The sequence below is a fragment of the Mustelus asterias genome, chromosome 9 (genome assembly GCF_964213995.1).
Source record: "Mustelus asterias chromosome 9, sMusAst1.hap1.1, whole genome shotgun sequence".
NCBI lineage: Eukaryota > Metazoa > Chordata > Chondrichthyes > Carcharhiniformes > Triakidae > Mustelus > Mustelus asterias.
The window spans coordinates 4,620,798-4,635,873 of NC_135809.1; the positions used below are offsets into that span (position 1 = coordinate 4,620,798).

Below are 15,076 nucleotides of genomic sequence, written 5' to 3' on the forward strand. Positions count from 1 at the left end.
AAGTATATATTTCTTTAAAATGCATATCAGGCTTTGCTGTTGTCAGCTTTATGGGAAGCTTATTCTTTTTGTCATGAGTAGTTCCAAAGATGGACTATGTGCTGTTACGATCACTAAGTTTAAAGTTTATTTATTAGTCTCACAAGTAGGCTTTACATTAACACTGCAATGAAGTCACTGTGAAAATCCCCTAGTCGCCACACTCCGGCACCTGTTCGGGTACACTAAGGGAGAATTTAGCACGGCCAATGCACGTAACCAGCATGTCTTTCGGACTGTGGGAGGAAACCGGAGCACCCGGAGGAAACCCACACAGACACGGGGAGAACGTGCAAACTCCACACAGACAGTGACCCGAGGTCGGGAATCGAACCCGGGTCCCTGGCGCTGTGAGGCAGCAGCGCGAACCACTGTGCCACCGTGCCACGCTGATGAATATTTGTCAGTTATGTAGATTTAAAAAAAAATATAAAAAATACTTAAGTTTGTGAAATGCTCTGTAATATTAGAAATGTTTGAACAGCTTCCTCATGGAGATTGAGAGATTTGAACAGTTTTTGCAGGCGCTCAAAGGACCAATAGATTTGGGCTCTGCTAATTAATTGTCTGAAATAAATGTTTTTGCAGGTTACTGTTGTGGAGAGCTTGGTGTAGTATTTAGAGAGTGAGGTTACATAACTGTACTTTCTCACTAATTTTAATCACTATTGTAATGTGATATGTCATTAAAATGTTTAGCAGCGTAAAGTTGATAAGATAGGTTCAGTTTCTGCCAGTCGTTGCTCTGATACTGAAATGTCAGTGTGGAGACAGTAACAAGAGGCCACGAGAGTGCAGGGAATCACCAGGAGAAGGGCAGCCTAGACAAAACTCCCAGGCCCATCCCTGGTTGCCCGAGGGCAGTTGAGAGTCAACCACTTTGCTGTAGCTCTGGACTCACATGTAAGCCAGACGGGTAAGGACGGCAGATTTCCTTCTGTAAAGAACATTAGTGAATCAGGTGGGTTTTTGCGACAATTGACAATGGTTTCATGGTCATCAGTAGATTCTTAATTCCAGATATTTTTTATTGAATTCAAATTCAAATGGGCGGCACGGTAGCACAGTGGTTAGCACTGCTGCTTCACAGTTCCAGGGACCTGGGTTCGATTCCCGGCTTGGGTGGAGTTTTCACATTCTCCTCGTGTCTGCGTGGGTTTCCTCCGGGTGCTCCGGTTTCCTCCCACAGTCCAAAGATGTGCGGGTTAGGTTGATTGGCCATGCTAAAAATTGCCCTTAGTGTCCTGAGATGTGTAGGTTAGAGGGATTAGTGGGTAAATATATAGGGATATGGGAGTAGGGCCTGGGTGGGATTGTGGTCGGTGCAGACTCGATGGGCCGAATGGCCCCTTTCTGCACTGTAGGGTTTCTATGATTTCTATGATTCCACCATCTGCTATGGTGGGATTTGAACCCAGGTCACCCAGAACATCAGTTGAGTTTTTGGATTAATGGTCTGGGGATAATGCCACTAGGCCATCGCCTCCCCTTCTCTCGATCTCCCTCCGCACTCTCTTCCTGTGATTTTTCTCTGTCCACACTGCATTAGTGGAAAATGATTTGCCTTACTCCCCATTCTGTGGCTGTACATGAGTCACGAATATGCATTGACAGCTACTTATCTGTAGCACTGCTGCATGCGTTACCAGCTTCCTTTATCAGTCATAGAGCAGGGAATCTAATCTAAACAAGCCCACTAGTTAAATGGCTTCCTTATTGTGATAACTGTGATCAAGCTTATTGCTTTGGATCTTCACTCTGCTATGTTGGGCTGTATAATCACACAAGATGCAATATAATCCAGCCATGATGTGGAATAGACTCCCAGATAAAGCAGATAATTTACCTGATTGATTAATGCTTTTTAAGAAGTGAATTCCTGGTTGATAGCAGAATTATAAAGATAAGCAGAGTTACAGATAATTGAATGTTTAGATCTGATGGTCCTCAGCCAATTAAATTTGATCTGAAAATGTGATGTTAATTGAGATCTTTAGCCCATGATGTCTGAAGGTAAATGAGCTGTTGTGGTGTATGAATGTATAGGGGGAAGTGGTTTGTTACACGATGGCCTTACATGGGAGATAAAATGGTTTGAGACAAGTCCACAGTTTGTTTCTTTATCTATGCTATCATACTACTAGTCCAATATCTAATCTAATCACTGCTGCCTCACAGCGCCAGGGACCCGAGTTCGATTCCCAGCTTGGGTCACTGTCTGTGCAGAGTTTGCACATTCTCCCCGTGTCTGCGTGGGTTTCCTCTGGGTGCTCTGGTTTTCTCCCACAGTCTGAATGACATGCTGGTTAGGTGCATTGGCCATGCTAAATTCTCCCTCAGTGTACCCAAACAGGCGCCGGAGTGTGGCGGCTAGGGGATTTTCACAGTAACTTCCTTTCAGTGTTAATGTAAGCCTACTTGTGACACTAATAAATAAACTTAAAACTTAAAACTTAACTTAATCTTTCTCGAGCTTTGCATTTCTGTTCAACAAGCAGGTAAATGGAGTTGATATACAGAGAAGTCACGATCTAATAGGGTGGCACGGTGGCACAGTGGTTAGCACTGCTGCCTCACAGCGCCAGGGACCTGGGTTCAATTCCTGGCTTGGGTCACTTTCTGTGTGGAGTTTGCATGTTCTCCCCGTGTCTGCGTGGGTTTCCTCCGGGTGCTCTGGCTTCCTCTCACAGTCCAAAGATGTGCTGGTTAGGTGGATTTGCCATGGTAAATTGCCCCTCAGTGTCCCAAGATGTGCAGGTTAGGGGGATTACTGGGGCAAATACGTGGGGTTACAGGAATAGGGCAGGGCGAGGGCCTGGGTAAGATGCGTTAGAACATAGAACATAGAAAAACTACAGCACAAACAGGCCCTTCGGCCCCACAAGTTGTGCCGAACATATCCCTACCTTCTAAGCCTACCTATAACCCTCCATCCTATTAAGTCTCATGTACTCATCCAGGAGTCTCTTAAAAGTCCCTATTCAATTTGCCTCCACCACCACTGACGGCAGCCGATTCCACTCATCCACCACCCTCTGTGTGAAAAACTTACCCCTAACATTTCCCCTGTACCTACCCCCCAGCACCTTAAACCTGTGTCCTCTCGTAGCAGCCATTTCCACCCTGGGAAAAAGCCTCTGAGAGTCCACCCAATCTATGCCTCTCAACATCTTATATACCTCTATTAGGTCTCCTCTCATCCTACGTCTCTCCAAGGAGAAAAGACCGAGCTCCCTCAGCCTATCCTCATAAGGCATGCCACTCAATCCAGGCAACATCTTTGTAAATCTCCTCTGCACCCTTTCAATCATTTCCACATCCTTCCTGTAATGAGGCGACCAGAACTGAGCACAGTACTCCAAGTGGGTCTGACGAGGGTCTTACATAGCTGTATCATTATCCCCGGACTCCTAAACTCAATCCCTCGATTGATAAAGGCCAGCACGCCATACGCCTTCTTAACCACCTCTTTCCCTTTATATTGTACTCCTTCATCCCATTTGACCTGCCAAAATGGACCACTACGCATTTATCTGGGTTGAAGTCCATCTGCCACTTCTCCGCCCAGTCTTGCATCCTATCTATGTCCCTCTGTAACTTCTGACATCCCTCCAGACTATCCACAACCCCACCAACCTTCGTGTCGTCGGCAAACTTACCAACCCATCCCTTCACTTCCTCATCCAGGTCATTTATGAAAATGACAAACAGCAAGGGTCCCAGAACAGATCCCTGGGGCACACCACTGGTGACCGACCTCCATTTAGAAAAAGATCCATCTATACCCACTCTCTGCCTCCCTTGGGCAAGCCGGTTCTGGATCCACCGGGCAGCAGCACCTTGGATCCCATGCCCTCTCACTTTTTCTAGAAGCCTTGTCAGAGAGTCGGTGCAGACTCAATGGGCCGAATGGCCTCCTTCTGCAGCATAGGGATTCTGTGAGGGATGGAATGGCCCCCTCCTGTCCCTCTGGTCTGAACCCCAAATGACAGCAGAATTTGTGACCACCTGAATATTCCTATCCTAAAACAAAATGGGTTCCATGTAAGTTTTGGCACTATTTAATCCTGTGGGATGGTGGCAGGTGGGTATTGCTGCCTCTGCCTCATTTAAGTCTCGTAGTAAGAAGTCTCACAACACCAGGTTAAAGTCCAACAGGTTTATTTGGTAGCAAATTTAAGTCTGGCATGGAATGGAAGGTTTGTGGGCGGTCTTCCAACCTCTGTCCAGTCTCTCTTTCGGGGCTTCCTCCCCTTTCTTGTGCTGCTCTGTATGGTAATAAAGGTCTGATTGTGTTTTTTTGTCCTTGACTATTACATTTTACATGGAGGCTTAAATCTCTTTGGATCTCCCTTGTTTTTATCTTTTCACTGCAGGGTATCTGAATAAACGCGGGAATCTCTCTTTTATTGGTCCCAGTGGATGGCCGGACACTTACTTCGCTGAAATCCATCAGTCAGAGTTTTGCCTACTCACCGAATCTGTCAGTGCCTCTTTGCAATGCTCCAATTGGCGGAGTTACTATACCACCAACCTGTGTGTCATTAATTAGATAGGACGCACAATCCCATATAAATTGTCCCATTCAGAGATGATGCCGATTATAAATATCATCAACCCCTTTCCCCTGGGCAGAGGTGAGGAAAACCAGAGGAAAAGACTGTAGGCCAATTAGGACTAAAATCCTTGTGAAGTTCCTTCTCTAAAGGCATTATGGCTACTACTTTGATACATTTGAATGCCGGATATTCAGCCTCGAGCAGTCACAAATTTTCTAAATAGCTGCTCGATGGCACACAACTTGCATATTGCTGACATGTCGCTGAAACTTTTCTCCTTGCACTCATCAGGATAAACACCAGAATGCCAAATTTCAAATGATCACAATTTGTACCACAGGAGAAAAGGGTGCGGATTGGTGAGAAAGTCAATTCTGATTGGCTGAGGCATTGCCATGGAGAAAGCAATGAGGAATGTTTAGCTCCCGAATCTCCAGGGTAATTCAAAAAATGTGCAAGGCTTGGACATATCCCTTTTATTTGCAGAGAATGGATCGCTGTGTATGACTCAATTTGCATATGACCCTCTTCTCCTGGTGTGACTGCATCTCCCCTGTCAGCAAACTTTCTACATTTTCTTTTTGCCACTAAATTAAACCGTGGAAAATTAATGCATCGAATCCCACAACTCTTCCTCGTCTACAGAGATCATGTTTTTATATTTCCACAGCTGAAGTTGTAAATGAAATGGATCAGACGTACCAACCCACCGGAGTAATGGATTTTGCAACTCCTGTCTTGCAGAATTTTCCACTGGTCCCGTCGGGAGTTTGGACGAGGCGTAGATGAGGTCTGAGGTGAATATGTTGGGCCGCGGTCAGTTTTCACTCTCGGAAGGATTTTGTCTCAATGACACCTCATTCTTCGGTAAGGTCACAAAGAGGAAACAAAATGAGGAAGAGTCTCTTTTTCTATCGTGTCTTTCACATCCTTAGCGCTTCTCCGAGTGCTCTACCACCAACGAAGCAAGTAGTCGCCATTGTAGCGTGGGGAAAAGTGGTAGCCAATATAGGCACAGCAAGATTCACAAAGAGCAACAAGATTTTGATTTGTTTTGATTTATTATTGTCACATGTATTGGGATACAGTGAAAAGTATTGTTTCTTGTGCGCTATACAGACAAAGCATACCATTCATAGAGAAGGAAAGGAGAGAATGCAGAATGTAGTGTTACAGTCATAGCTCGGGTGTAGAGAAAGATCAACTTAATATGAGGTAGGTCCGTTCAACAGCACCTTCCAAACCTGCCACCTCTATCACCTAGAATAAGGGCAGCAGACACATGGGAACACCATCACTTGCAAATTCCCCTCCAAGCCACTCATCATCCTGACTTTGACCCACATTTCTGACTCAGCAACAGTAAAGGAATGGCAAGATAGTTTCAAGTCTGGACGGTGGATTGTTTCTCAGGTTTTTAAAAAAGGGAAAGAACAAGCATTTATATAGCACCTAGTGCATCCTTAAAAAATCCTAAAGCATTTTGCAGCCAATAAGTACTCACTGTTTTAATATTTGGAGCTAATTTGTGCACAGCAAGCTCCCACAGCATTGTTCTTTCTCTTTTTTTTTAAACGCTCTGTGCAGGATGAATGGGTTCAATGGTATGTTCTTAATCCACTCTTCCAGTTCCATGTTCCTATCCAGATTAAAAGGATCCTGTGCTGGCTTCTCTCAGAGCAGTGCAGGCTTTGCGGTGATTCCTAACACAGGTTTAGAGTCCTCATCAGCAGATTCGAGGGACACAAGGCCTGCATCAGGCAACTGTTGTAAAATACCTGAGAAACAATCCACCATCCAGACTTGAAACTATCTTGCCATTCCTTTACTGTTGCTGAGTCAGAAATGTGGGTCAAAGTCAGGATGGTGAGTAGCTTGGAGAGGAACTTGCAAGTGGCGGTGTTCCCAGGTATCTGCTGCCCTTATTCTAGGTGATAGAGGTGGCAGGTTTGGAAGGTGCTGTTGAAAGAACCTTGGTGAGTTGCTGCAGTGCATTGTGTAGATGATGCACAGAGCTGCCACTGTGCGTTGGTGGTGGAGGGAGTGAATGTTCAGGTAGGTGAATGGGGTGCCAATCAAGCGGGGCTGCTTTATCCTGGATGGTGTCGAGCTTCTTCAGTGTTGTTGGAGCTGCACCCATCCAGGCAAGTGGAGAGTATTCCATCACACTCCTGACTTGGGTGTTTAGATGGTGGACAGGGCTCTGGGGAGTCAAGAGGTGAGTTACTCGCTGCAGGATTCCTAGCCTCTGACATGCTCTGGTGGCCACAGTATTTATATGACTGGTCCAGTTCAGTTTCTGTTCAATAGTAACCCCAGGATGTTGACACTGGGGGATTCAGTGATAGTAACACCATTGAAAGGATGGAGGACTCAGGAGATGTTATTAATGGAGGTGTTAAAATTCAAAAAGAAGGTACAAAAACTAGCATAAGGGCACTTTATCTGAATGCTCGTAGCATTCAAAACAAGGTAAATGTGTTGACGGCACAAATCATTGCGAACGAGTATGATTTGGTGGCCATTACAGAGACAAGGTTGCAGGATGGTCACGACTGGGAGTTAAATATCCAGAGGTATCAGACTGTTCGGATGGGCAGAAAGGAAGTTAAGGGAGAGGGTGTAGCTCTGATATTTAAGGATGACATCAGGACAGTAGTGAGAGATGATATAGGTTCTATGGAAAAAAAGGTTGAATCCATTTGTGTGGAAATTAGAAATAGTAAGGAGAAAAAGTCACAGATAGGCGTAGTCTATAGGCTGCCAAATAATGACATCACGGTGGGGCGAGAAATAAACAAAGAAATAACTGATGCATGTAAAACTGGTACAGCAATTATCATGGGCAAGTTAATGGGGCTAAAGGTAGACAAGTCTCCTGGTCCTGATGGAATGCATCCCAGGGTACTAAAAGAGATGGCGGGGGAAATAGCAAATGCACTAGTGGTAATTTACCAAAATTCGCTGGACTCTGGGGTGGTTCCCGCAGATTGGAAAACAGCAAATGTGGCGCCACTGTTTAAAAAAGGAGGTAGACAAAAGGCGGGTAACTATAGGTTGGTTAGTTTAACTTATGAACTGGGGAAAATGCTTGAATCTAATCATCAAGGAAGAAATAGCGAGACATCTGGATATAAATTGTTCCATTGGTAAGACGCAGCATGGGTTCATGAAGGGAAGGTCATGTTTGACTAATTTGGTGAAATTCTTTGAGAACATTACATGTGCAGTGGACAATGGGGAACCTGTGGGGGTGCAGAGGAGATTCACTAGGTTGATTCCGGAGTTGAGAGGGTTGGCTTATGAGGAGAGACTGAGTAGACTGGGGCTATACTCATTGGAATTCAGAAGAATGAGGAGAGATCTTATAGAAACATATAAGATTATGAAGGGAATAGACAAGATAGAAGCAGGGAGGTTGTTTCCACTGGCGGGTGAAAGTAGAACTAGGAGGCATGGCCTCAAAATAAGGGGGAGCAGATTTAGGACTGCGTTGAGGAGAAACTTCTTCACACAAAGGGTTGTGAATCTGTGGAATTCCCTGCCCAGTGAAGCCGTTGAGGCTACCTCATTGAATGTTTTTAAGGCAAGATATTTAAATCTTTGAACAGTAAAGGAATTAAGGGTTATGGTGAGCGGGCAGGTAAGTGGAGCTGAGTCCACGAAAAGATCAGCCATGATCTTATTGAATGGCGGAACAGGCTGAAGGGGCCAGATGGCCTACTCCTGCTCCTAGTTCTCATGTTCATAGAATCCCTACAGTGCAGAAGGAGGCTATTCAGCCCATCATAGAATCTGCACCGACCATCTGAAAGAGCATCTTACCCAGTTCCTATCCCCTTAACCCAACATATTTATCCCACTAATCCCCCTAACCTACACATCATGGAACACTAAGGGTCAATTTAGCATGGCCAATCAACCTAACCCACACATCTTTGGATGTGGGAGGAAACCAGAGTGGCACGTTGGCACAGTGGTTAGCACTGCTGCCTCATAGTGCCAGGGTTCCAGGTTCAATTCCAGTCTGTGTGGAGTTTGCACATTCTCCCCGTGTCTGCGTGGGTTTCCTCCGGGTGCTCCGGTTTCCTCCCATGCTCCAAAGATGCCCCTTAGTGTCAGAGGGGTTAGCAGGGTAAATATGTGAGATTAAAGGGATGGGGCCTGGTTGGGATTGTTGTCGGTGCAGGCTCCTTCTGCACTGTAGTAATTCTATGATTTCACCCGGAGGAAACCCACGCAGACACGGGGAAAACGTGCAAACTCCACAGAGACAGTCACCCGAAGCCGGAATTGAACCTGGGACCCTGGCTCTGGGTGGGAGCTGTGCTAACCACTGTGCCACCATGCCACTGAGATGAGGTCTCAGGTTATCCCAACATCCACTTTAAGAAACAAAATCATTTGGTTGTTATCACCAATTGGATTATGAGTCGGGTTTAATTCCCCATGTTATCCTTTCTCTGCTCTCTCATACTGAGGTAGGAATGTTACCATGGAATATGATATTTCCGAGACAGAGTCATAGAGGTTTACAGCATGGAAACAGGCCCTTCGGCCCAACTTGAATATTGAGATACCCGAACACTCTTGATGGAGGGCAATGGCATCCTCTAAACTCCCGAACTGATGTATTAACATTCAGGGAGCGTCTGAACACTTGGCTGCGCGTAAGACATTCCTGCAATCAGGTGCTTTGAGTTGTCTGATATCACTGCTTCTATAAGGGGAGTTAATGAGTAAGCTTTCCTAACCTTTAGTCTCTGACCTAACCAAGGAAGTCATTAACTGTAATTTACTGGAAGAAGATTTCAGTCCTTCACTGCTCCCCGTACGTAAGCATTGCTTCTCTCCTTTAGTTCCTGAAGGAATTATTTCCCAGCTGTTAATGAGGTAGGTCTCAGCCACCAAAAGGTTGTTCAGAGCTGTGGGTCCTGGAGGAGGTTTTAGCGTCATGCCTGCCCCCGAGCTCCTGAGAATGAAGGCTGTGAAAGGTAGGAGGTGATTACCAGCCTGTTCTAGGCACAGTGTAATGTAAGCTTAGACTGGGGGTAGTGGTTGTTAATGTGATTAACACTTGCAATACTATAAACAGGCTTGCTATCTTACGTCGAGGCTTTGGATTGAGAGGCAATGCTGTTTTTAAAATTATTTGAAACATAATATGTTCTTTAAGGATCGACAATCTCTGCATGGTAAAGTTTTATTCACTTTCTAAAGGAGGAAAATGTTTTAAACATTTGGATAATGGGGGTTGTAACGTATTGTGGTAAAGATTCAGAACCTTGTAATGTGGAGAAATAAGAGAATTGGTGACTGAAAATATATTTTCTAATCCTGGAACCAATCATCTTCAGAAGTAAAAGTCCCAGGTACAAGCTTGCTCTTCAAGGAAAATGAATTCCAAGATATTGAGAACCTTTTGCAATCCCTGTGGTTTTTAGGTAGTTCTAACTCTGAGCACCACATCGTGTTAATGGACGTTGGCAAAACCCTGCTGGCAATTTGGAGTGAGAATGTCAAATGAGACCTTTCTGTCAAACAGTAAAGGGGTAGGATAAAATGTTGGAAAGCACTCATTAGGTCAGGCAGCACCTGGAGAGAGAGAGAGGAGCAGAGTTGACGTTTCAGGATGGTGTTCTTTCATCAGAGCTAACTGGCGCAAATTGGTTACAGCCTCTGAGAGATCTTGTCTATGCTCAGCCCTGTTTGCTTCAGTCTCTGTAAAGACTTCATTTTAAGATATCTCTGCCTATCCAACTAACTCTGCTAAGCTTAACAATTGTAGCTGGTTTGACTACATGGAGAATCAGAAGGCATGATGGGTTAGCTAAAAAAATGACTGCATTCCTGAAGGGTACACAATGCAGGCAAACAACAGCATAAAGCAGCTGCAAGGATTGTTTTTCTAGTCAGAGACAGTGTGTGAAGGACAATTCCAATAACAAGATAAGGGTTGAAATATAGTTTGGATTTTAGAGTGTTTTAGTTCACTGTGTTCATATTCAGTTTAGTACAGGGCCTGGCGGAGAAGCCAGTCTCCAAGTTCACTTTTTCTTTTGCTTCTTGATTTGATTTGATTTATTATTATCACATGTATTAACACACAGTGAAAAGTATTGTTTCTTGCGCGCTATACAGACAAAACATACCGTTCATAGAGAAGGAAACGAGAGAATGCAGAATGTAGTGTTACAGTCATAGCTAGCGTGTAGAGAAAGATCAACTTAATGCAAGGTAAGTCCATTCAAAAGTCTGACAGCAGCAGGGAAGAAGCTGTTCTTGAGTCGGTTGGTCCGTGACCTCAGACTTTTGTATCTTTTTCCCGAAGGAAGAAGGTGGAGGAGAGAATGTCTGGGGTGCATGGGGTCCTTAATTATGCTGGCTGCTTTGCCAAGGCAGCAGGAAGTGTAGACAGTGTCAGTGGATGGGAGGCTGGTTTGTGTGATGGATTGGGCTACATTCACGACCTTTTGTAGTTCCTTGCGGTCTTGGGCAGAGCAGGAGCCATACCAAGCTGTGACACAACCAGAAAGAATGCTTTCTATGATGCATCTGTAAAAGTTGGTGAGAGTCGTAGCTGACATGCCAAATTTCCTTAGTCTTCTGAGAAAGTCGAGGTGTTGGTGGGCTTTCTTAACTATAGTGTCGGCATGGGGGGGACCAGGACAGGTTGTTGGTGATCTGGACACCTAAAAATTTGAAGCTCTCGACTCTTTCTACTTCTGTTGTGTTAATTTTGTTTTAAGTTCTGTTCAATAAAAGAAAACCATTTTAAATCATCCCAAGTGCTGTCCCATCGTCTATTCAAAGGAATGAATAGACCCAACAGCCTCTTTCAGGTCAATTAACCACAGCCAACCCTAACTGGGATACCCGAAATCTAACCTCGGTCTGCATTTCGGTAGTTGAGGTCTTTGCATGAACAGGCAGCTCGTCCAGACGAAGAAATCAAAAACATGACTTTTCACCTGGAAGATTAAGTGGAAAGCTTCTCTCCATCGTACAGGAGCTTTAATAAGATCTAAACTGGGACTGATTTTAACTTGTCCAAATCCATGTTAATGAGGCATAATTGCATCAGTCAGGTGACAGTGGTGTCCTGGTAATGTCACTGGACGAGTAATCCAGAGGCTCAGGCTAATGCTCTGGGGACATGGGTTCAAATCCAACTACGCCAGCTGATAGAATTTAAATTCAATTAATAAAAGTCTAGAATGAAAAGCTAGTCTCAGTAATGGTGACCATGAAACTATTATTGATTGTTGTAAAAACGCATCTGGTTCACTAATGTCCTTTAGGGAAGGAAATCTGCCGTCCTTACCCGATCTGGCCTCCATGTGACTCCAGAGTCACAGCAATGTGGTTAACTCTTAACTGTCCCTGAAATGGTTGAGTGAGACACTCAGTTCGAGGGCAATTAGGGATGGGTAAAAAATGACCCAGCCAATGACACCCATGTCCCATGAAAAGAATAAATGTAAAAATATTTGATGTCCCAATCAAAAATAATTTAGATTTATCCAATACCAATCAGAACAAGAACAGAGAAAAGTACAGCACAGGAACAGGCCCTTCGGCCCTCCAAGCCTGTGCCGATCATGGTGCCTTAACTAAACTAAAAAAGAACCTTCTGCCCTTACTCAGTCCATTTCCCTCTATTCCCTCCTTACTCATGGACCCATCCAGATGCCTCTTAAATGTTGTTAACATGCCTGCTTCCACCACCTCCTCTGGCAGCGCGTTCCAGGCACCCACCACTCTCTGCGTGAAAAACTTCCTCTGCACATCTCCCTTAAACTTTCCCCTCTCACCTTGAACCTATGCCCCCTTGAAATTGACACTTCCACCCTGGGAAAGAACCTCTGACTATCCACTAAAAGTAAATGACTGCAGATGCTGGAATCTGAAACCAAAAGAGAAAACGCTGGAAAACCTCAGCAGGTCTGGCAGCACCTGTAAGGAGAGAAAAGAGCTTTGACAAAGGGTCATCTGGATTCGAAACGTCAGCTCTTTTCTCTCCTTACAGATGCTGCCAGACCTGCTGAGATTTTCCAGCATTTTCTCTTTTATCTCTGATTATCCACTCTGTCTATGCATAGAACATAGAACAGTACAGCACAGAACAGGCCCTTCGGCCCACGATGTTGTGCCGAGCTTTATCTGAAACCAAGATCAAGCTATCCCACTCCCTATCATCCTGGTGTGCTCCATGTGCCTATCCAATAACCGCTTAAATGTTCCTAAAGTGTCTGACTCCACCATCACTGCAGGCAGTCCATTCCACACCCCAACCACTCCCTGAGTAAAGAACCTACCTCGGACATCCCTCCTATATCTCCCACCATGAACCCTATAGTTATGCCCCCTTGTAATAGCTCCATCCACCCGAGGAAATAGTCTTTGAACGTTCACTCTATCTATCCCCTTCATCATTTTATAAACCTCTATTAAGTCTCCCCTCAACCTCCTCCGCTCCTGAGAGAACAGCCCTAGCTCCCTCAACCTTTCCTCATAAGACCTACCCTCCAAACCAGGCAGCATCCTGGTAAATCTCCTTTGCACTCTCTCCAGCGCTTCCACATCCTTCTTATAGCGAGGTGACCAGAACGGGCGGCACAGTAGCACAGTGGTTAGCACTGCTGCTTCACAGCTCCAGGGTCCTGGGTTCTATTCCTGGCTCGGGTCACTGTCTGTGTGGAGTTTGCACATTCTCCTCGTGTCTGCGTGGGTTTCCTCTGGGTGCTCCGGTTTCCTCCCACAGTCCAAAGATGTGCGGGTCAGGTTGATTGGCCAGGTTAAAAATTGCCCCTTAGAATCCTGAGATGCGTAGGTTAGAGGGATTAGTGGGTAAATATGTGGGGGTAGGGCCTAGGTGGGATTGTGGTCGGTGCAGACTCGATGGGCCGAATGGCCTCCTTCTGCACTGTAGGGTTTCTATGATTCTATGAACTGCACACAATATTCCAAATGTGGTCTCACCAAGGTCCTGTACAGTTGCAGCATAACCCCATGGCTCTCATAATTTTGTAGACCTTCATCAGGTCTCCCCTCAGCCTTCATCTTTCCAGTGAAATCAACCTCTCCTCACAGCCAAGATATCCTCAAGCTGTCCCAAAGCACTTTATAGCCAATGAGATATTTTTGAAGTTCAGTCACTGTTATGATGTAGGAAATGCAGTGGCGAGTCTGTGCCCAGCAAGCTCCCACAAACAGCAATGTGCTAATGACTAGATAAGCTGTTGTGGTCATGTTGGTTGAGGGATAAATATCGTCCAGGACACTGGGGAGAACTCCCCTGCTCTAATTCAAAATAGTGATCGTGGGATCCTTTACTCCCAGATGGGGCCTCGGTTTAATGCCTGTAGTAATTGGAAAGGCAAATGCAATGTTGACCTGTATTGCAAGGGAGATGGAGTAAAACCGTCGGGAAGTCCTAGACAGGACATTGGTGAGCCCACAACTAGTGTTCTGAGTACAGGACAGTTTTGGTCTCCTTGCCAAAGGAGGGATGTAATTTCATTGGAATTAGTCCAGAAAACGTTGTATGAGAACGTCATTTTAACAACTTTGTTAGAGAAAGAGACACAACAAGCATCATATCCGAATTAAAACAAACTAAAACAAAAATAAAACATTGGAAATACTCAGCAGGTCAGTTAACACACGTGGAGAGAAACACAGAAGTATCGTTCCGTTAGCAATGCTTTGGGACAGGTGCCGCCTGGCTTGTCGAGCTGTTTTGGCATTTCCTGTTTTTAGTGCCAGCTGTGAATCAATGAGCAGCAGTCTGAGTCCGGAAGTCAATGGTTCAAATCCCACCATAAGACCAAAACATGTAGAAGGAGAAGGAAGCTGTTCAGCCCATTGTGTCTGCTGTCCCACTCCAGAAATGTGAGCATAAAAAATCTCAGCTGACAGTCAGGGCAATCTTTAAGGCGCGGTACAAAATGGGCACCGCACAGGTGGATATAAAAGACTGAAGAAAAGTAAAGGAATTCAGTTTTGCCAAATGTCCGGAACAATGTTCCTCCCTCAATCTGGTCAATTATCTGGCCATTTTCACCTTGCTGTTTACGAGATCTTGCTATGTGAAAATAGACCGCTGTGTTTCGGACATTACCAGTGTGTTTACCCTTTAATAAGTACTTCACTGGCTGGAAAGAGTGTTGGAGTGTCCTGAAGTTGGGAAAGGTGCTATAGAAATGCACCTTCTTTGTTTAAGCTGTCTTAAACGAGGGAGTTTGGCATTGGTACCGATCTGTTGCTTACAACAGGAGTGAAATAATTCCTCCGAGGCCAGTGTTCCTTCGCCAACTTTACATTTATTTACATAGTGAGCAACACTCAGACTGGTGCTTCCTTGTACAGAGTGTAAACCCCGACTGCCAGTAACACTGACACTCCACATTCTGTACCCATGCAGAGCTCCCTGAATGGACAAGCCATTACTGCCTTAAGCTGGGAGTTTGTATTCT

The 15,076-nt window shown here is 45.0% G+C and overlaps 1 protein-coding gene across 1 annotated transcript in view; it reads left to right on the top strand.

The window, feature by feature from the left end:
• Positions 1 to 15,076, top strand: part of nr1h4 (nuclear receptor subfamily 1, group H, member 4) — an 87,186-nt gene that overhangs the window by 185 nt on the left and 71,925 nt on the right. Inside the window, exon 2 of the mRNA XM_078219546.1 lies at positions 5,343 to 5,465. Coding sequence (XP_078075672.1) covers positions 5,384 to 5,465 — 82 coding nt within the window. The 5' untranslated portion in view covers positions 5,343 to 5,383. The remainder of the gene's footprint in view (positions 1 to 5,342; positions 5,466 to 15,076) is intronic.